The sequence below is a fragment of the Oncorhynchus tshawytscha genome, linkage group LG01 (genome assembly GCF_018296145.1).
Source record: "Oncorhynchus tshawytscha isolate Ot180627B linkage group LG01, Otsh_v2.0, whole genome shotgun sequence".
NCBI lineage: Eukaryota > Metazoa > Chordata > Actinopteri > Salmoniformes > Salmonidae > Oncorhynchus > Oncorhynchus tshawytscha.
This window is the reverse complement of record NC_056429.1, coordinates 33,316,016-33,339,338: the sequence shown is the minus strand read 5'-3', so window position 1 is coordinate 33,339,338 and position 23,323 is coordinate 33,316,016. Positions and strand designations below refer to the sequence as shown.

Here is a 23,323-nt window from a genome sequence, read left to right as displayed (position 1 = left end):
GCACACAGGTGGACTTTATTTAACTAATTATGTGACTCTTGAAGGTAATTGGTTGCACCAGATCTTATTTTGGGGCTTCACAGCAAAGGGGGATGAATACATATGCACACACCACTTTTTTCCCTTTTAATATACGGTATATATATTTTTTTTTGAAACAAGTTATTTTTTCATTTCATTTCACCAATTTGGTCTACTTTGTGTATGCCCATTACATGAAATCCAAATAAAAATCTATTTCAATTTAGGTTGTAATGCAAACAAAATAGGAAAAGCGCCAAGGGGGATGAATACTTTGCAAGGCACTGTACATCTGTGTAATGATCATGCTGTTTAATCAGCTTCTTGATATGCCACACCTGTCAGGTGGATGAATTATCTTGGCACAAATTTGTGCACAAAATTTGAGAAATAAGCTTTTTGTGCATATGGAGCATTTCTAGGATATTTTATTTCAGCCCATGAAACATGGGACCAACACTTTACATATTGCATTGATATTTGTGTTCAGTGTAATATAGTAGATATTCTTTGTCCATCTCTACCTTAGGGTAATGGAGTGTCTCAATCTGTTTTACGATGCCTGCTTATGCGAGACAAGGACTGGTCTTTTTTACAGATTCATATCATTCAAAAGATTAAACTTTGCTAAAACAGTCAGTTAAAAAAAATATATATATATGTTTATTATTTTCCAATGAAAAATACATTTAAAAAGACAGCGATGCATTGACATTCATTGTACTGTTGAATGGGATGGCAAATTTAGAGGACAAAACTAAACTTAACTCACACACACACAAAATAAAACTAAATCCTATTAGGTGGAACATGCATAAGAAGACAGAATATAGTCATTACAAGCAGTGTAGTTAAGCCAAAAAGAAACATTGAGAGGAGTGCAGCACAGAATAGCAGCAGATCATCAACCCAGTTATGAAGTGGGACTAGACCATTTATCCAGTATTGGCTGCCATATTTGATAAAACATTGGATATCTATGTATCAAATCTTTTCCATATCTATTACATTCCCTAAATCCCGTAACCACATTTCAAAGGTAGGTACAGTCTCCAATTTCCAAAATTGCAATATGAGCCTTTTTGGCTAATAGAGTACAAAGAGAGACAGCCTTCCCCTCCTGGTTATTCCCATCAACCGTATCAAACAGAGCGATCAATGGGTCTGGGGCTATTACCCTGGGGCTATAACTCTATCAAAGGCTTTAGATAAGTAATCAAAAATGGGAGCCCGGTAAGCATGTAACTTAGGACATGTCCAAAATAAGTGGGTCAACGTCCCCTCGTCCTGCTTGCAACTCTCACACAGTGGTGAGGTGTCCGGAAATATTTTATGCAGTTTCACTTTTGAGTAATGTAACCTGTGTATCACCTTAAACTGTACAAGGTTGTGTCTGGCATTCACTGAACTGTGGTTTATATTCCTGAGATCTTCTTCCCAGTCCTCATCTGAGATTTCTGAACCAAATTCTTGTTCCCATGCCCTTTTAGTGTCTGTGGATACCTCTATGTGAGCCTGTAGCACACCAGTCTAGAGACCGACCCTTTTGAATGGGGTTTGACACCGGGGGCACACTGTCTGCTCTCCAGGACACCTACAGCACACGTTGTCACAGGAAGGCCAAAAATATAATCAAGGACATCAACCACCCGAGCCACGGCCTATTCACCCTGCTATCATCCAGAAGGCGAGGTCAGTACAGTTGCAAGCTGGAACTGAGAGACTGAAAAACAGCTTATCTCAAGGCCATTATACTGTTAAATAGCCATCACTAGCACCCGGCTACTCATCCCTGCACCTAGAGGCTGCTGTCCTATATACTATACATAGACATGGAATCACTGGCCACGTTAGAAAAGGAACACTTGTCACTTTAATAATGTTTACATAATGCTTTACTCATCTCATATGAATATGCTGTATTCTATTCTACTGTATTTTAGTCAATGCCACTCCGACATCGCTTGTCCTAATATTGATATATTTCTTAATTCCATTCTTTTACTTTTAGATGTGTGTATTGTTGGGAATTGTTAGATACTACTGCACTGTTGGAGCTAGGAAAACAAGCATTTCACTACACCCATGATAGCATTTGCTAAAATACAGTGCCTTGCGAAAGTATTCGGCCCCCTTGAACTTTGCGACCTTTTGCCACATTTCAGGCGTCAAACATAAAGATATAAAACTGTATTTTTTTGTGAAGAATCAACAACAAGTGGGACACAATCATGAAGTGGAACGACATTTATTGGATATTTCAAACCTTTTTAACAAATCAAAAACTGAAAAATTGGGCGTGCAAAATTATTCAGCCCCCTTAAGTTAATACTTTGTAGCGCCACCTTTTGCTGCGATTACAGCTGTAAGTCGCTTGGGGTATGTCTCTATCAGTTTTGCACATCGAGAGACTGACATTTTTTCCCATTCCTCCTTGCAAAACAGCTCGAGCTCAGTGAGGTTGGATGGAGAGCATTTGTGAACAGCAGTTTTCAGTTCTTTCCACAGATTCTCGATTGGATTCAGGTCTGGACTTTGACTTGGCCATTCTAACACCTGGATATGTTTATTTTTGAACCATTCCATTGTAAATTTTGCTTTATGTTTTGGATCATTGTCTTGTTGGAAGACAAATCTCCGTCCCAGTCTCATGTCTTTTGCAGACTCCATCAGGTTTTCTTCCAGAATGGTCCTGTATTTGGCTCCATCCATCTTCCCATCAATTTTAACCATCTTCCCTGTCCCTGCTGAAGAAAAGCAGGCCCAAACCATGATGCTGCCACCACCATGTTTGACAGTGGGGATGGTGTGTTCAGGGTGATGAGCTGTGTTGCTTTTACGCCAAACATAACGTTTTGCATTGTTGCCAAAAAGTTCAATTTTGGTTTCATCTGACCAGAGCACCTTCTTCCACATGTTTGGTGTGTCTCCCAGGTGGCTTGTGGCAAACTTTAAATGACACTTTTTATGGATATCTTTAAGAAATGGCTTTCTTCTTGCCACTCTTCCATAAAGGCCAGATTTGTGCAATATACGACTGATTGTTGTCCTATGGACAGAGTCTCCCACCTCAGCTGTAGATCTCTGCAGTTCATCCAGAGTGATCATGGGCCTCTTGGCTGCATCTCTGATCAGTCTTCTCCTTGTATGAGCTGAAAGTTTAGAGGGACGGCCAGGTCTTGGTAGATTTGCAGTGGTCTGATACTCCTTCCATTTCAATATTATCACTTGCACAGTGCTCCTTGGGATGTTTAAAGCTTGGGAAATATTTTTGTATCCAAATCCGGCTTTAAACTTCTTCACAACAGTATCTCGGACCTGCCTGGTGTGTTCCTTGTTCTTCATGATGCTCTCTGTGCTTTTAACGGACCTCTGAGACTATCACAGTGCAGGTGCATTTATACGGAGACTTGATTACACACAGGTGGATTGTATTTATCATCATTAGTCATTTAGGTCAACATTGGATCATTCAGAGATCCTCACTGAACTTCTGGAGAGAGTTTGCTGCACTGAAAGTAAAGGGGCTGAATAATTTTGCACGCCCAATTTTTCAGTTTTTGATTTGTTAAAAAAGTTCGAAATATCCAATAAATGTCGTTCCACTTCATGATTGTGTCCCACTTGTTGTTGATTCTTCACAAAAAAATACAGTTTTATATCTTTATCTTTGAAGCCTGAAATGTGGCAAAAGGTCGCAAAGTTCAAGGGGGCCGAATACTTTCGCAAGGCACTGTATGTGTATGTGACCAATATCAAATCAAATCAAATCAAATTTATTTATATAGCCCTTCGTACATCAGCTGATATCTCAAAGTGCTGTACAAACCCAGCCTAAAACCCCAAACAGCAAGCAATGCAGGTGTAGAAGCACGGTGGCTAGGAAAAACTCCCTAGAAAGGCCAAAACCTAGGAAGAAACCTAGAGAGGAACCAGGCTATGTGGGGTGGCCAGTCCTCTTCTGGCTGTGCCGGGTGGAGATTATAACAGAACATGGCCAAGATGTTCAAATGTTCATAAATGACCTGCATGGTCGTATAATAATAAGGCAGAACAGTTGAAACTGGAGCAGCAGCACGGTCAGATGGACTGGGGACAGCAAGGAGTCATCATGTCAGGTAGTCCTGGGGCATGGTCCTAGGGCTCAGGTCCTCCGAGAGAGAGAAAAAGAGAATTAGAGAGAGCATATGTGGGGTGGCCAGTCCTCTTCTGGCTGTGCCGGGTGGAGATTATAACAGAACATGGCCAAGATGTTCAAATGTTCATAAATGATCAGCATGTTCGAATAATAAGAAGGCAGAACAGTTGAAACTGGAGCAGCAGCACGGCCAGGTGGACTGGGGACAGCAAGGAGTCATCATGGGGCATGGTCCTAGGGCTCAGGTCCTCCGAGAGAGAGAAGGAGAGAATTAGAGAACGCACACTTAGATTCACACAGGACACCGAATAGGACAGGAGAAGTACTCCAGATATAACAAACTGACCCTAGCCCCCCGACACATAAACTACTGCAGCATAAATACTGGAGGCTGAGACAGGAGGGGTCAGGAGACACTGTGGACCCATCCGAGGACACCCCCGGACAGGGCCAAACAGGAAGGATATAACCCCACCCACTTTGCCAAAGCACAGCCCCCACACCACTAGAGGGATATCTTCAACCACCAACTTACCATCCTGAGACAGGGCCGAGTATAGCCCACAAAGATCTCCGCCATGGCACAACCCAAGGGGGGGCGCCAACCCAGACAGGATGACCACATCAGTGAATCAACCCACTCAGGTGATGCACCCCTTCCAGGGACGGCATGAGAGAGCCCCAGTAAGCCAGTGACTCAGCCCCTGTAATAGGGTTAGAGGCAGAGAATCCCCGTGGAAAGAGGGGAACCGGCCAGGCAGAGACAGCAAGGGCGGTTCGTTGCTCCAGAGCCTTTCCGTTCACCTTCCCACTCCTGGGCCAGACTACACTCAATCATATGACCCACTGAAGAGTTGAGTCTTCAGTAAAGACTTAAAGGTTGAGACCGAGTTTGCGTCTCTGACATGGGTAGGCAGACCGTTCCATAAAAATGGAGCTCTATAGGAGAAAGCCCTGCCTCCAGCTGTTTGCTTAGAAATTCTAGGGACAATTAGGAGGCCTGCGTCTTGTGACCGTAGCATACGTGTAGGTATGTACGGCAGGACCAAATCAGAGAGATAGGTAGGAGCAAGCCCATGTAATGCTTTGTAGGTTAGCAGTAAAACCTTGAAATCAGCCCTTGCTTTGACAGGAAGCCAGTGTAGAGAGGCTAGCACTGGAGTAATATGATCAAATTTTTTGGTTCTAGTCAGGATTCTAGCAGCCGTATTTAGCACCAACTGAAGTTTATTTAGTGCTTTATCCGGGTAGCCGGAAAGTAGAGCATTGCAGTCGTCTAACCTAGAAGTGACAAAAGCATGGATTAATTTTTCTGCATCATTTTTGGACAGAAAGTTTCTGATTTTTGCAATGTTACGTAGATGGAAAAAAGCTGTCCTTGAAATGGTCTTGATATGTTCTTCAAAAGAGAGATCAGGGTCCAGAGTAATGCCGAGGTCCTTCACAGTTTTATTTGAGACGACTGTACAACCATTAAGATTAATTGTCAGATTCAACAGAAGATCTCTTTGTTTCTTGGGACCTAGAACAAGCATCTCTGTTTTGTCCGAGTTTAAAAGTAGAAAGTTTGCAGCCATCCACTTCCTTATGTCTGAAACACATGCTTCTAGCAAGGGCAATTTTGGGGCTTCACCATGTTTCATTGAAATGTACAGCTGTGTGTCATCCGCATAGCAGTGAAAGTTAACATTATGTTTTCGAATAACATCCCCAAGAGGTAAAATATATAGTGAAAACAATAGTGGTCCTAAAACCACGAACACCAACATTTATCAGTTGATTTGTCAGAGGACAAACCATTCACAGAGACAAACTGATATCTTTCCGACAGATAAGATCTAAACCAGGCCAAAACTTGTCCGTGTAGACCAATTTGGGTTTCCAATCTCTCCAAAAGAATGTGGTGATCGATACAATACAATTTGATTTGATGCTCGAGGCACATTAGTCCAGACTACGACCGTGAAAAATGAGAAGGTATCAGACATGACCCCAGAGATTCAGTATCATTATTTGAATTGGCTTTGATAGTAATAATGATTCATTTCGACTTAACAGGTACCGCAGTGTGCTCTGGTGTCCTGATGGAGAGTCTTGCGGTCAGTATTGAAGAGACAGAGGAAAAAGTGAAAACTGGGACTGCTGTCTAACAGAAACAGCCCAGTCATTAATTTATTGTTGCTTTATTTGAATTGTAATGTTTTTTATTCTTATTCGGGCTATTTAATAAATACACGATCAACACAAAATGCTCCCTTGTGAAAAAATCCTATAGGATTAGTGATTATTCCAATAGAATCCAATAGGATTCTCGCAGTTCTGTAGGATTTTGTGTCACCTGTGTCAGAATCATATTGGACCACTTTTTTCCTATTGGGAATCAAAAGTAATCCTATTGGACCCTATATGACTCTCGCAATCCTATAGGATTGTGTATCACCTTTATCAGAACCCTATTGAACTACTTTTTTCCCTTTTTGAAATCAACAGTAATCCGATTGGATCCTATACGTTTTTGATAAATATTGTAGGATTGTTTGACCTCAATCAGAATCCTATTATACCTTTTTTCTTAACGGAACCCATTAAATTATAGTTGGTTGAAATGAGTTCCAGTACAATATAACAACATTGCTTGGAAACAACACTTTTATTTTAATTTCTGTTTTATTCACCTGTAATAAAAACGACAGCTCTTTAAGAGTGACTGAAGGCGTCACAGCTAGCTCAGAGGGGTGCTGTTTCGGTTGGTCGGAGGGCTTTATCTGACATTGATGCCTCTTTCTGCCCGTGCGCGTTTTGGTCAAATAAATTATAATTATTTCAATATTTCATTTGGACGGGCAAGGAGGTAAAGCAGGGCAGCCTGAACTTGAAGCAACAAGAATGGTGACAGAGGACACTTTCTTGTGAGCTACGTTTTGCATATAGGATATAGTGTACCTTTTAGGAAGACGTTTTGGAGGCAGAGACAAATAGATGGGTGGGCTAAACAATATTTGTTGAAAATGAAAGGCGCAACGCTTACTCGCGATGGGAGCCGAAGCGCACGTTGCGCCTTTTCCTTTATTATGAACTTTTTTGATTGCACCTCGACACTCACGTTCGTTGAGCGCCCTCCACTTCTTCCCATTATCAATATTTATTTACAGACACGAGTAAACTATAGTGTAACTGCCAGTGCCACATTATTCTCCGCCCATGCATAGGCAATTTACTCTATTTCATTTGAGACCACACATGTAGCCAGGCGCACTAGATTTCAAACGCGGACTGCGCCACAACGATCTCTGTCGGAACCACAGAATGCACCCCTCTAACTGGATCCAAAAGGCAGTGATTGAAAAATTACCCAACTGTCATACTTGAGTAAAAGTAAAGATTCCTTATTAATAGAAAATGACAAAGTAAAAGTCACCCAGTAAAATATGCTTGAGTAAAAATCTAAAAAGGTATGAACTTTTAAATATACTTAAGTATAAAAATGTAATGTTATTGTCAATATACTTAAGTATCAAAAGTAAAAGTATAAATCAAATTCCTTATATTAAGCAAACCAGAAGGCACAATGTGTTTTTTAAATTTAGAGATTGACCGTTGGAGTGTGCCCCAGGCTATCATACTTTACAAATGAAGCATTTGTGTTTAGTAAGTCTGCCAGATCAAGGGCAGTAGTTATGACCAGGGATCTTCTCTTGATAAGTGTGTGAATTGGACAATATTTCTATTTTACTAAGCATTCCAAACATAACAAGTACTTTTGGGTATAAGGGAAAATGTATTGAGTAAAAAGTACATCATTTCCTAAAGTAAAAGTTGTCAAAAACATATAGTAAAGTACAGATACCCCAAAATACAACTTAAGTAAAAAATATTTAAAGTATTACTTAAGTACTTTACACCAATGCCAAAAGGTGATTCTATTTAGTGCATTAGATACAGTAACAAACGCTCAAATATTCCTTTTGAAGTGTATCCCTCATTTTAACCGGACATGTGCAATAAAAATCGATATCATTTCACAAATGATCTCTTCATTTTCTAAAATAATCGAGTATTGTATTTGAATCAACTGTCACTAAACTAAAAACAATCAATGAAACCATTGTATTTAGAAGCACACATTTTTATTTTCATATACAACAATTAATGTAAAGCCAACATGTTCTCTAGTTTCTGTGAAACTCCACTGTCTGACCATCATAAAGACTAAAGAGCATGAGAAAGAAAGCTTTTTTATTTTCTTCTAAATGTTGCAAACACCAAGTAAACATACAAAAAAATGTCTGCATGCACAACAGCTCATGTGTCTAAACTCTCAGTCCATTAAGTATTAAGGATATAAAGGAAGGTGATGGACTGAATGCAAACAAACAAGCGCAGCTTGAGAGTCCAAAACAACCTCAAGAGTTCCATGAAAAGCAGCATAAAAAGCAGTAAATAAATAGAGGAATCAAACATAATGAAATCAAGGTATAAAACGGAAGAATTGTTGTACCGTAGTTGTCAAGAGAGACAGAAGACATGTTGTAAAAGTCCAGACAAAGTGTAACAGCTCCCTGATAGACAGTACTGTAGCAGTGTCAGTCCCCTAAATGCAGTCAGAAGTGTTGTATAGTTCAGCGGTATTCAACCGGGGTACTGCAGCGGTCAGCCCCAAAAAATCTAACTTATGATTGGGGGGGGTCGCCGGTTTGCCTGGGAGGGGGTCCCTGGGCAAGAAAAGGTTGGTACAGTATAGTTGATAAATGTACCAGACACCTGGTACAGTATAGTTGATAAATGTACCAGACACCTGGTATAGTATAGTTGATTAATCCAGAAAGAGGTTAAGAGGCTAGTGTCTCTTTAATCCTTAAAGCCATCAATCAGTGATGTGTTTCTAACACCATGATGATCCATTCACTTCTAATTCTTTATAGTCTTTGTCAGTGATGTGTTTCTAACACCATGATGATCCATTCACTTCTAATTCTTTATAGTCTTTGTCAGTGATGTGTTTCTAACACCATGATGATCCATTCACTTCTAATTCTTTATAGTCTTTGTCAGTCATGTGTTTCTAACACCATGATGATCCATTCACTTCTAATTCTTTATAGTCTTTGTCAGTGATGTGTTTCTAGCTCCACAATGGTCCACTCCCCCTGCGGCGAGGCAGCGTCTTCAGGAGAGAAGCTGGTCACAGTTATGCTAGTTGTGGAGTCCTCCAGGGGTGATATGAGCTCCGCCCAGCGTTTAAACGTCTCCTTCTCGTGGGGCAGGAAGATCTGCTGGGCGTCAAGGCAGTCCCGGGAGAGGGACAGGGTCTGCTTGATCAGATACTGGGCTAGGTTCAGGTCCTCAGGGACTGGATTCATGATGCCCAGACTGGACTCCTGGTCTGAGAGGAGTTGCTTCAGCATGCTCCAGTCACGCTCTGCAAACTTACTGCTCTCCTCATTGTAACCTTCATCATTCTCCTCCTCCTGCCCCACTGTGCTCCTCCTGCTCCTGTCCTTGATGTTGTCCGAGGAGCTGAGGTGCTCAAAGGCTTCTCCCACGTCCAGTTCGTAGATGGGAGAGAGGGCTTTGGACGGGCGGCGGTCTTGTGTACAGGTCGGGGTTGTTGTTTGATCCAATCTGTCACAATGTCCCTCATTGTCCCCTAAAAACAATTGACAATACTGCACAATGACTTAACGATTCAGCTTTCCATAAGTCCATAGTCATTACACAGGCATTCTTCTGGTCACTTCTTTCCAATATCATCCCAACATCAACATGACTAAAGTTTCCCCCTTAATGCAACTGTGTCCTTTTAACCATTTAATAATCAATGATTGGATCAGGCAATGGCCTGTATTCTACTAGGAGATGGGGGGGGCCCTCGTTTCACCATCGCATTGGTACTTGCGTTACAGACCAATGGATTATGATATGATATTGTTGATATACTGTACATTTATATCAGGTGTATAAATCACGAGTAATCACTGACCTGGACTGTGGGTGACAGGGAGGATGCACAGCTGCCTTAAAAGGTGAAGCACAGAGGGATGTAGTTGTCTGGATGTGTCTCTTTTATCCAGCAGTAATTAACACAGTAAGCCATGCATTGCATTGCCAGCGCTGGTTAGTTAGCCTAACTCTGCATAACTCCGTTTGCTCAGGCACCAGTGATATGTTTGAAGAAGTAAACCGTGCAGGTCTCTAACTATTGAGCAAACCTTTTGTATTGTACAGATATGATTATTATACTGTAACAACAATCTAAATGCAGGCAGAAATGATTTCATTTGTAGAACAAAAGGAAGTACGCACATCACTCGTTTTCTCTGACATTTCCCATTTGTTTTTATATACAGTTTCTTTCTATCATAAACACTGCTTCAATATCACTAAATAAGAGGTCTATACAGTCGCGGGCAAATGTTTTGAGAATGACACAAATATTCAATTTCACAGTCTGCTGCCTCAGTTTGTATGATGGCAATTTGCAAATACTCCAGAATGTTATGAAGAGTGATCAGATGAATTGCAAAGTCCTTCTTTGCCATGCAAATGAACTGAATCCCCCCAAAACATTTCCACTGCATTTTGGCCCTGCCACAAAAGGACCAGCTGACATCATGTCAGTGATTATCTCGTTAACATAGGTGTGAGTGTTGACTAGGACAGGGCTGGAGATCACCCTGTCATGCTGATTGAGTTCGAATAACAGACTGGAAGCTTCAAAAGAAGGGTGGTGCTTGGAATCATTGTTCTTCCTCTGTCAACCATGGTTACCTGCAAGTAAACACGTGCCATCATCATTGCTTTGCACAAAAAGGGCTTCACAGGCAAGGATATTGCTGCCAGTAAGATTGCACCTAAATCAACCATTTATCAGATCATAAAGAACTTCAAGGAGAGCGGTTCAATTGTTGTGAAGGCGGCTTCAGGGCTAACAAAAAAGTCCAACAAGCACCAGGACCGTCTCCTAAAGTTGATTCAGTTGCGGGATCGGGGCACCACCAGTACAGAGTTTGCTCAGGAATGTCAGCAGGCAGGTGTGAGTGCATCTGCAAGCACAGTGAGGTGAAGACTTTTGGAGGATGGCCTGGTATCAAGAAGGGCAGCAACGAAGCCACTTCTCTCCAGGAAAAACATCAGGGACAGTGATATTCTGCAAAAGGTACAGGGATTGGACTGCTGAGGACTGGGGTAAACTCATGTTCTCTGATGAATCCCCTTTCTGATTGTTTGGGGCATCTGGAAAAAAAGCTTGTCCGGAGAAGGTACCATTAGTCCTGTGTCATGCCAATAGTTAAGCATCCTGAGACCATTCATGCGTGGGGTTGCTTCTCAGCCAAGGGGGTGGGCTCACTCACAATTTTGCCTAAGAACACAGCCATGAATAAAGAATGGTACCAACACATCCTCCGAGAGCAACTTCTCCCAACCATCCAGGAACAGTTTGGTGACGAACAATGCCTTTTCCAGCATGATGGAGCACCTTGCAATAAGGCAAAAGTGTCTTGGGGAACAAAACATCGATATTTTGGGTCCATGGCCAGGAAACTCCCCAGAACTTAATCCCATTGAGAACGTGTGGTCAATCCTCAAGAGGCGGGTGGACAAACAAAACCCCACAAATTCTGACAAACTCTAAGCATTGATTATGCAAGAATGGGCTGCCATCAGTCAGGATGTGGCCCAGAAGTTCATTGACAGCATGCCAGGGCAGATTGCAGAGGTCTTGAAAAAGTAGGGTCAACATTGCAAATATTGACTCTTTGCATCAACTTCATGTACATGTCAATAAAAGCCTTATAAAATAAACTTATGAAATGCTTGTAATAATACTTCAGTATTCCACAGTAACATCTGACAAAAATATCTAAAGACACTGAAGCAGCAGACTTTGTGAAAATTAATATTTGTGTCATTCTCAAAACTTTTGGCCACGACGGTACTGGCAAAATATCATAAAAATGTCCACTTATCGCTGTTGACAGCAGAAACAAGATTGACATGTTTTGTTCTAGGATACCCCCTACCTAGTATGCATCCAAAATGTCACCATATCCCCTATATAGTGCACAAAGTAGTGCACTATATAGGGAATAGGGTTCCATTTCAGATGTAAACCCCCTAACTAAGTAATAGCATAGGATTTGCTGTATAACATGAGTGAAAAAAGAGAGACATATCAGAACTATGGAAGATAAAGATTGTTCTAGACACACTACACACAGAAGGCTACCAGGCAGCACCACACAAAGGCTATTGAACCAAACCAGTACTACAGAATAAAACTAGTAAAAAAAAAAATACAAACACAATAATATTGGGTGGAATAAATAAAAAGACAGACAACAAATGGCTTGTATTACTGGCATGCAGATGTCTTTACTAGATAAGCAGACTGAGGAACAGACACAGGCTAGGAGGATCTGACAAATTACAACAAAAACAAGCCGATCCTGGGTAGGTAAGGGTCCCTGTAGGTAGGTAACACGTAGATTGACATAAGACTAAACCTTTCTCAAAAGCAATCTGGTCATCGTGACAGCTTAGTACTGTGGTCCATAGTACAATACAGATATTTTGGGATTTACCTTCTAAATCAAATGGCCATATTATTATGTGATTTGATTTGGTAGTAAAAATCATAGCTTGGCTGCATATCTTTTGCATAAAACACAAATTATAAAGACATCAATCCCAATAAATAATATCATCAGCTATTATCTTATTGGCTTGACAAAGACCAGAAGCTGCTGGAGTTCATGGCATTCAATAAAAGAAACAACGAAAAATCATTGAATAGGCCTATTTGCATTTTTATGTACATCAAAGTGCATCGGTACAACTAGGCCTAAGTCAATCCGCCACACCTTGTCACAAGGCAGGTGGTTTATAACCAACACATGGCATAGTACTTGACACTAAATTATTACGTTTTGGTCCCCAAATGGCACTCTATTCCCTACATAGTGCACTATTTTTGACCAGAGCTCCATCTAGTGCACTATAAAAGGAATAGGGTGCCATTTGGGGACTAAAACGTAATAATTTCGTGTCAGTTTTCGCATTGACATTAACATAGCTTCTTCTCCCCCCTTTTCATATGTAATCTGAGTAGTCAGGGTCAGAATGCCTCTGAAAAAGTTGAATCATTAGGATGATTATAGCTAAACTACTCCTGCATGTTTTTTGATTGACCAATCTCCATGTTTTAAATTGGTGTTGCAAATTCAAATCGATGGATTGGTACACAAACAGATGTTTTGTGTAATGATAGCAAGGTTTTAGCTATATGGGCATATACAAAAATGATCCCCTCATTGAATTTGAACTAGTTATATAATCTGCATAATATCCTTTTTGAGAGGAATGGGATAGCTAAGTGTATGTTTCATGATGCAAATGAGTAGTCCGAGCATTATATCATATGAGACAGAGGAGATTGTATCTTGCAAAGGGTGAACTAACTAACTATGCCTTGACTGATGGAGTTTGGCTGGGTGGGGAAGGAAAATGGGTGAGGGGTTTGGTTTTAGGGTTTAAATTAGGAGGGGTCCTAAATGTAGATTAGTATACATTACCTGCTGGGGACTGTGGGATAGCTGCATGTGCAGGAGACTCCCCTGTCTGCTGAGGGTAATTTAAGTCTAGATGTAAGTCTGCTCTCTTGCTCTCTGCAGGTACAGATGCTTGGTTAGGCTTGGTTGAGGGGTTCCTGCGTGGTGTCCCTCCGTTGCTGTACTGTTCAGCAGGCCGGAGGTCCAGGTGGCAGGGTCTCTCCCGCTCCTGGGGAGGCAGGTCACTGAGGTCAGGGTCCAGGGGAGGGCAACCAGGGCTGGGCTCTACTCCCTCCACCTTGGTGGGGTTATGGTCATCTACCAGAGGATCCTGGATCTCAGTGAGGAAAACAATGGGTTTGGTGTTGGACTCCTGCTCGGTACCTTGTTCCTGCTGAGGTGTGCTTTTGGGAAGGTCAGACGCCAGGTGCTCCCCAGAGTGAGACACGGAGTTGGGGGCCGACTGAGGGGCTGGAGGAGGGTCACTCTCGAAGACTTCGCAGGGTGTGAGGGGGTCGTCAGGCTGTTGCTGGGGTGGAGTCTGCGCCCCGCCCTCCTCTGATCCCAGCTCCTCACACTCGTCTACAGAGATCAAAACAGAGCGGCGGAAGTTAGAGGCTGACTGGTAGTCCTGCTGCTCATTGTCCTGGTCAGGGTCAGCTCCATCCTCGAAGGCCAAGTTGATAATGCCCTGGAACTGAGGGGATGGGTCAACAGGAGGCAGAGGGGCATGATGACAAGGAAGAACCTCCACCTCTGACTTCTCGTCCTCTTCCTCATCCTCCTCTTCCTCAGACTCCTCTGACTCATCGGAGGAGAAGAGCTGGCTGTCGGGGACCTGCTTCACTGTAACATTGGCCTCCACTTTCTCTACCTCCTCCTCAACAGGGACCTCCTCTCGGTCCCTGCTCAGCCAGGAGCGTGGCCGTCGCCTCACCCCTTCCTCCTCACTGGTGGTCTCAACCTCGCGCCCCTTCAGCCTCACCTCGACCCGCAGCCCACCGTCCAGCATCTTCAGCTCCTCGGGCGTACTCGTGTCACTACTACTGCGGCCCAGGAAGTCATGGCAACGCATGGTTCCGCCTCCCTTGGTTCCGCCGCGGTCGTTGGAGCAGCAGTCGTCCACGTCGTCCTGCGAGCCTCCGGCATCGTAGTCCTCAGAGCGGGGCTTGATGTCGTCTGAGGAGGTGGTGGCACTGCCGGACTCTGACTCAGGGCTGACCTGGTGGTGCAGGCCGCTCCACGAGTCCTCTAGAGGGTTATCTGTGCTGCTCAGGCTGCCTGGGTTCGGGGTGTCCAGGGGAAGATCTGTGGTTGAGCCAGGAGTGTGTTTACATGTGTGTGTTCCCTCTGTGTGCTTAGCAGGCTCTCCGTTAACAAGAGCATTCCCTTGAGAGATGTGGTTGGTTGCTGGTGGCTGACTGGACAGAGCCCTGATTCCTCCTGTGCTGTTAGGTTTACCTGGTTGTTTGGCAGACTTCTGGGGACTCTGCTTAGGGCTGGTGCTCAGGGGTAAGGAGAGGGAGTCCTCTCCTCCACCGAGGCCCTGGGGGCCTGATGGTAGTATACTGTTATGTGTCGGGCTCTGCTCTGTTGATCCTGCTGCTGGCTCGGAGGCCGCCTCCCTGGGATTTGAATGGGAGGAGACCCTCTCTGCCTCAGCACCAGTGTCATTAGCCTGTTGAGTCTCCGCAGAGGTTTTACCATTATATCCCTCTTTCTCTTTAGCTGCAGGCTTTTTAGAAGAAACGACAGAGGAGGAAGAGTTTTTAACTGGCCCCGCTGACTTTGGGGAGGCTTTCTCTGTAGGAGATTCAGAGGTACTTTTCTGCTTAGGTCCAGATTTGGCCATTGCTTGCGGAGGCTGTTTGGAAGGAGCAGAGATAGAGTTGGACTTTGTTGGTTTAGAAGCAGATTTGGCTGCGGTAGCTGGGGTGGGTTTTGTGGTCTTCCTGGGTGCTTTGTCTGCTGAGGCTTTAGAACCATCCTTATCCTCCTCTTTCCTGGGAGACGCATGCTTTCTGGCACTCAGGGAGGACCCAGGTCTAGAGACTTCATGAGAGGAGAAACAAGAAAAAGGGAAGACTATTTCAATCATTTGGCCAACAGTGAGATGATGTTAGGATTTGTATTGGCACAAACACGCACGCACCATGGTTCTCAGCAGAGCCTGTTGGTGTGCTCCTTCCCTTCGTGTCTGCTCTGGCTCCTGTTCCTCTAGTTGTTGCTCTTCCTATAGAGAGAGGCTTGGCTTTATTGGCCTCTCTAGCGCTGGGCTTATTGGTTGGGCTGAGGGAGATTAAAAAGACAATCAAATCAAAAGCATACCCAGCCCCAGAGAGCAGAAAATTAAGCCTGACACTTACAGAAATTAAAGCGATTTTTAAATTGTAAAAATATATATTGTAATTTAGGAAAATAACAACAATCAATACATTATGGACACAATATCACAGGGCTTGATACCATTAAGGGACAAAAGCTCATAAACCTCATAAGGCCTTAGCATAAACAAGCACTGTGTTGTTTCATCCATCTCTATATGGACTAGCAACTACCAATATATAACAGTGGGGGGCAGCAGAGCTTTTTCTACCATTTCTCAGGGATGGTCTTCTATCTAAGTAGGAGGTTCTGATTGTGGGTGCAATGTTGCTTACCTGTTGGTCTTTGCAGTGTCTGTTTTCTGGGGGGGTTTCGTCAGTGGAGATTTGGTCAGAAGTTTAGCCTGTGTTTTTGACTTAAGACCTAAAACACAGGATTGTTATAGTGTGCTTTAACCTTGCACCAAAACACTGATATGTATTGTTGGAAAATGAAAACTGCTCACTTAGAATGAGGGGTTAAGAGGAGGAATAGGATTTGTTTAGCTATACAGCTTAGTGGGGAAGAAGAGTGCAACAATAAACAGACATTGTTTTGGAGGGGAAAAATGCAGATTCATCTAAAGAAATTCTCAAACAAAGTACACCAATGATTACATTTTAGGGAGAGCTAACAGGGATGTCAATATCTGACAAACAATTAGTGTTTTTTTGATTCATATTCAGCAAGCTAAAGGCTAGGAGCTGATAATAGTACTGTACTCCAGAGCCAAAATAATGCACAATCAGGGCCAATAAAACTGATAGAGCTGGAGTAGAGTAGGCGAATAGGGATGACTGGTTTGGTTAGAGAGAGAGAGAGAGGGGGAGGGAGAGCATATGGCACTACGACTCTCTCTTCTTCTCTTTTGTATGAAAAAGAGAGACAGGCCGGCTGAGGCCCAGTTCCCCAGACAGACAGAGGGTGTTGCTATCAGTCTACACACCACACAACTCCCCTCCTTCTCCAAACGAGCATACACCGTCACCACGGGAGCTTGGACCAGACTGGGTGTGGAGAAATAAATTGGTCTCACCCCTGTGTGTGAGCTATGTTGGTTTTGACCTTCAGCTCTGCGGCTTTTTGGGGTGTCTGTTGCCAGGCTGTGCTACCCATAGGGATATTTATTTCTGTGGTTCTACATTGAACTGATTAATATGAAAGAAAGGAGTGCTTCTCGATTCATATTCATGCACACCACTACTGTATATAATGTGTTTCTACTTCAATGTATTATCTTCCTTCTCTCTAGAACACCTCAGGGTTAAAGTATAACTCATGTAAATCAGTCTGCTACTTATTTCCACAAAACTTGCTGCCAACTATTTCTGCGTCAAGCTAATTTTTCAGATACTCTAACTTCCTGCCATAAAATATAATTATTGTCATCATAAGAAAAAAGAATGAGTGAATTAACCCAGCTGGCAAAACTGGTTCGGATGACTTTATTACAGCGTCATTATCACAACGTCATTAAAACGTAATTACAAAATCATCATGACGTCTTTTCAACAATTTTTCCCCATCTGGGAGGCAAGTAAATAACATTGGATGTTAAAACCTGGAAATTACAGTTACCCAGCTGGCAAAACAAGTTGAACGTCATTACAACGACATTATGATGTATTTTCAACCAGTTTTGCCCACTGGGGAGCAAGTTTATAACGTTGAATGTTAGACCAGACCTGGGATGGCGTGGCTGTTGCGTGGGCTTCCGGAGCTGTTGTCAGGGGAGGCACTGCCTGATGTGGAGGGGGTGGTGGTGGCGGGGTGGGCTGTGCTGCTGTCTGCCCCCTGAAAAGAGTCACCCTTCCCTGCTGTACTCTTCTGCAGCTTCCCTGGCCTAGCCTGAGCTGTGGAGGTGGTACCTGGAGGAGAGGTCTTGGGCCTGGCTCCAGGGTTAGGCCTCCTGTCCTGGTCCTTAGCCCCTTTACCTCCTGTCGGGGAGCCCCTGGATCCGTTAGCAGTGGCTACCTCCTTCCTAGCCCCCCCTGGGCCAGCTGTACCATTGAGCACTGTGGCGGAGGTTGTAGTCTTGGCTTTAGCCGTGGTGCTTCGGTGGTCGCCTGGCTGCTTGGTCTTGCCGTTCTTTGCCCTGGATGGGTCACTGTCTCCAGGCTTGGTAGCGTTAGTCCCTCTCTCTGTGGTGGCTGGGAGGACTGGCGTGCCCAGCCCGTCTGACTTCATGGTGGGTGATGATGCAGCCGTAGTGCAACTTCCTGTTCCTGTGTTCCTGACGACCCGATTGGCCCTGTGGACAGGAGGGCTCTCACACGGAGCTGTAGGACCTGAGGCGCATCTTACACCCCTTGGCTGCTAAAAATAGACGAGAGAGGTTTGAATGGAAAAGTTCCAATCACACAACATCATTTAAAATAATGGCATAGTGGTCTACGGACTCGATTTAACAGCTAAATACCGAGAAGGAAGTCCGACCCAAACTGGAATTAACATGCTATCTAAAAACTGATTAGCCAGATTTTGTAGATACTGGCTAAGAACATTTTACTTGTAATGATCGTGATACGTTGTTATTTAACCTACATTAGTTGAATCAATGAACTGAACGACTAAGTTGATCGCGATAAGAGCTTCTGCTAAATTACTCAAATGAAATGGAATTGAATAGAATTGAATAATACTGTTGAGGATGCCTGCAAGCTACTGAGCTGTACTGTATACTCAGGCTTGTAAAACAAAAGCAGCCCCGGCCCTCATCACATCCTTCCAGGTGCTCGCTGCCTTGTGTCACAGTTCATCAGTTTGATAAGACACAAGGTCTGTGTATTTATCACTGAGGGGCCGAAAAGGTAATTGCTTTCTGTGTCAATTACGAAATGACAGCCGTCAGCAGCCCTGTGTCGGGGTCAGCAGAGCGACAGAAGTATAGCATCCCAAATGGCACCCTGTTTCCTATATAGTGCACTAATTTGGACCAAAGCCCTATGAGCCCTGGTCAAAAGTAGTGCACCACAATATCTGTCAGGTTGCTGTTGGCGCGGCCTCTCTCAGCCACTCACGTCACATACACACACACACACACACACGTGTCGCCTCCAGTGTGTGTGTGTGTGTGTGTGTGGCTGGCTCTCGGTTTTCCACCATTCACATCTCTGTGATGTGTGAAGTGATTACAGGCTTTCAAAAACCAAAAGCCACCCTCCTAGATCATAATCACGCCATTACATCCACATTTGTGTCATTTAACATCTAGATGCTCTTATCCAGAGTATAATTCGTGCATTCAACTAAAGTAGGTATCACAACCACATATCATAATCATTACACAGGTTTCTCGGTGTTATAGATGGGTTCATATCACCCGACTAAGTGATTTAACGACGAAAAAGAAGAATAAAACAATTGCTTTTAAATGAGACTAAATCAGCTTTTATCATACATTACCTGTGAGCTGGTAAAAACAGGCTTTTTCCCAAGTCTTCTACTGTCTCCTTTATCAAGAGCAGCTATAGGAGAGAACACAATTAAAGCAATGTTTAAAACATGTTTAAATTACCATTACATTCAAATATACCAACGTTCCTGAAATATCAAATCCAAGACGTGTCCATTGAGGATACTGCAATGTGGCTATTCCACTTCAGGCTTCCTGATTTTCATTTCAATGAGATACAGTGGGTGAAACAATGCGTACAATCCTGATGTGGTGAGATTTACATTTAATCAATGGAACATCAGTCAACTGTGTCTGCCGAGCAAGAAGAGACTTCACAGCTTATCTTACCATTTCCCCAGAGATGCTCCAAATCAAGACCAAACTGCTGCACCGGAATGTAGTCGAGTGTGTGTGTGTCTGGTGGGTGTGTATGATGTGACATGTGTGACTAGATTACTGTATGCAACTACCAGTATGCATATTCATTCTATGTGCCTTGCCGTGTGTATGCATGTGTAAACTAGGGTCTCTATGTGAGAGACAGAGGGAGATTCCATCAGTATGGAATGTCAGTGGAATTCTAAAACCAAGTTCAATAAATCATTCACGCAAGGCATTTCAATGGATCGCAAAGCTAAACAGTCAAAACGAAGCAGTACTTCATTCGTTTCTCAGAGAATGCATGTAATTATGTGTGAAAACCACAAAGAGAGAGAAATTCAAGCATCCACCCCCGCCCCTTTTTTTACAACACAGAACATGCAGAGTATGCTGCAGTTACCATGTTAGCCTTGACTACGATTGGCTGAAAATGGGGTGAGAGACCGAGGCGGCACCCTCCTCGCCCAAACAATAGATGAACCTTCAGGTTGTGGCTGTGGGTGCTCTGTTCTGTTCTGCAGATGTGCTGAAAGCAGCCATTAATTGTGTGATGTTACCCAGAGGCAGCGGCAACAACATATGCCTCGGGGGGCTTTGGTTCCTTCCTCTCTAACGATACAGAGACAGACCCTGTGCTCCATCACTGAAGCCTGGTTCCAGGTCTGTTTGTGCTGTCCCTTACCATCTCCTATGGTCATTGTCACTATAGCCTGGTCCCAGATCTGTTTTGTGCTGTCGCTTGTCTTCTCCTATGGTCATTGTCATGCCAAACAAGATCAAACAGAAAACAGATCTGGGACCAGGCTACCATCACTATGTGGTTGGGTTGAATAGAACAAACAAACACACCCTGCATAATATCCCATCTGAGCCGAGAGGAAGAGAGCTCTGGCTCTCCTCTGCAGCGAGGGACAGATCAGATCATCTCCCAGCTACAGCTAAAGCCCCATAGATTAAAGATGGCCGTTTTCCCTTGTCTTACCTGCCAGTATCCGCTCTCTGTGCTTGGAGGGCAGGGTCTCCCATCCCCGCGTGTGGCGGACGGCGTAGAATGACTGGAGCAAGAAGGTCCACAACCTAGCGCGCAGCGCACCAATCTCTCGCCTGAACGGCTGGTTTAGAGAGGAAAGGAGAGAGGGGAGGGAGGAGGAGGAGGAAGAAGAGAGGGAGGGGGAAAGAGAGAGAGCGCGAGCGAGCGAATCAGCAGCTGCTTAAAGTACCCATCACCATGGTAACAATCACCCCCCCTCCCCCCCTTTCTCTCTCCCTCCCTCTTGCAGAATCCACTTGAGCTCCTTTGAGCTAAATGGATGATGTCATCAGCTGAGGCTGCTGCTGTGCTCCCGCCTCCTCTTCCTCCACATCGCCTCAATGTTTATAAGAAACAGAGCTGGGGGGGGGGGCTTCCTTCCTCACACAAACCCTCCCTCCATTCAATCCTCTCGCTCTCCCACCCTCACACACATACACACCCTCCCTCCCTCCCTTCCTCTCTCGCTCACCACCGTCTAACACGCCCACCCTCTTTCCCTTCCTCTCACTCGCTCGGGCTCTCACGCCCTCTGACTACTGGCCACAACACAGAGGCAGATTAGAGAAGGCCACTCCCATGTCTCTACATGCTTTCCCTCTTTCCAACTCTAATCCACCCTGCCATATTCTGCGTAAGGACATGTGACTTAACCCAGCCAGCCTAACCCTGGCTGCAGCTCAAACCCAGCCAGGCCTCTACGCCCCTGGGAGTAATTACACAGGAATCATGGAGCTCTGGAACTGTGAATCTCTACCTTTCACCCAATGTGTGTGTGTGTGTGTGTGTGTGTGTGTGTGTGTGTGTGTGTGTGTGAGAAAGAGGGAAGAGAGGCAGAGAGCATAGCAGGGAATGTTTTAATGTTCACCCTTCACAGCTCTTTCTGTGTCATTTCACCATTATCCTTTGAAATGGAAGAAAACCCTCGTCATGCTTAGTCAACAAATAATTTAAAAAAGGCAAAATCGGAATAACTAGATTTTTGTTTGGGGGACTGTGAGTGAGTGAATGTGAGTACTTGTATTCACCTCCTCCCTCTGACCCCTCTCCTCCAGGGGTGTCTCTCCTTCAATGTCTTCCTCCCCAGCCAGGTGATCCACAGCGGTGAACAGGTCACAACAGTTATCCACTGTGACCCTGTCCCGTATGGCTGAGCACAGCTTCTTCAACAGGGCCGGTTCCCGCGTCGACTCCTCTCTCTAAAACACACACGTTATTTTATTCAATAGCACACAGTAAAAGTAGAGGATTTAAATATAACTAAATGTATGTGAAAGGGAGGTGGAGAAACCCAAGGTGGATGAAGTTGAGAAACCCCACACCAGACCCTGAGAAACCCCTTGCTTACAACCAAACGGTTATTTCACTGTAGTACAGAACAATTGCTACACTGTAGTACACTGACCACTACACAGCTCAAACACATTAGGATGGATTATAATTACATCTCAGACTCCCATGCTAATACATGAACTGAATCAGACCAATTTCAGAGGCTGATGAGGATAATCCTTCAGGAAACCCATTGTCACCACCGCTGTATAGCTCTGTGTCTGTGATAACAGGGTGGAATGATTGGGATTGGAATGCGTATTTCTATCAGGGCAGAGTCAGACACAGTGAGTTGGCACATTGAGGACAGACACCCACAGAATGAAATAGACCATTTACATGATGTATGCAGACACCAATGATACGAGTGCAAACCTCTTGGACTGTGACTCTGCATCTAGAACTGCCTCAGCGTCCAGCAGGATGTTTACTATGAAGTTTTTGTGCATAGCATTAGCCTCATTTAATAAGTAACAATGAACCATCTACAACTGATCAAATGAATCAGTTTATAATTGGCTGTGAGTCTCTGTGTATGTTGTGTGTAGGTGTGTGTATCCGCCACAAGTCCTGTGTCTGTCACGAGTGCGTCTTCCCTTACCCGTCGTAGGCTGTGGAAGGCCTGCGTGTGTGAGACCTGGGCCAGGTTTGTGACAATGACAGACAGACACTGGTCCTGCAGCTCTGTAGCCAGCAACACTGTCTGTTTAGCCCACTTGACCTCCGGGAGACTGCCCAGCAACTGCTCACTGCCACACAGCAGAGTCACCGTGTTCTGTACAGTCTGGATAGAACAGGATTATTAACGGTTATGTCTTATTTGAGAGACTTTTGTATTTCTCTCCTTCACATCACAACACACCCAGCAGGAGCCCAGCGCTCTGTACAGTCTGGATGGAACAATAAAACATTACATCTCTGGGGAACTATTTTTATCAGAGCTCTTATGAGCTCTTTCGCTCTACCTCACAACACCCCCCCCACCCCACCCCACCAAGGCAGAGGTGGATACCTGTGCAGAGGTTAGAGTGCATGTCCCAACAGCACGTCTTCAATGTGACAAGGAGGAATCCAGTGGCAAGGGGGACACCCAGGACGACAGACACCCTTTC

General features: G+C 44.1%; 1 protein-coding gene across 3 annotated transcripts in view; it reads right to left on the bottom strand.

Moving 5' to 3' along the window:
• Positions 1 to 8,267: 8,267 nt before the first annotated feature.
• btbd8 (BTB domain containing 8) overlaps positions 8,268 to 23,323 on the bottom strand; it is a 48,360-nt gene continuing 33,304 nt past the window's right edge. For 2 of the 3 annotated variants that reach the window (XM_042320642.1, XM_042320648.1), the window contains exons 11-19: positions 22,813 to 22,995; positions 21,908 to 22,078; positions 20,832 to 20,961; positions 19,477 to 19,538; positions 17,757 to 18,387; positions 16,368 to 16,455; positions 15,860 to 15,996; positions 13,732 to 15,759; positions 8,268 to 9,806 (exon numbers count right to left, since the gene is read on the bottom strand). In XM_042320642.1, the coding sequence (XP_042176576.1) occupies positions 9,268 to 9,806; positions 13,732 to 15,759; positions 15,860 to 15,996; positions 16,368 to 16,455; positions 17,757 to 18,387; positions 19,477 to 19,538; positions 20,832 to 20,961; positions 21,908 to 22,078; positions 22,813 to 22,995 (3,969 nt within the window). In that variant the 3' untranslated portion in view covers positions 8,268 to 9,267. The remainder of the gene's footprint in view (positions 9,807 to 13,731; positions 15,760 to 15,859; positions 15,997 to 16,367; positions 16,456 to 17,756; positions 18,388 to 19,476; positions 19,539 to 20,831; positions 20,962 to 21,907; positions 22,079 to 22,812; positions 22,996 to 23,323) is intronic. The other variant, XM_042320654.1, reaches the window with a different exon arrangement.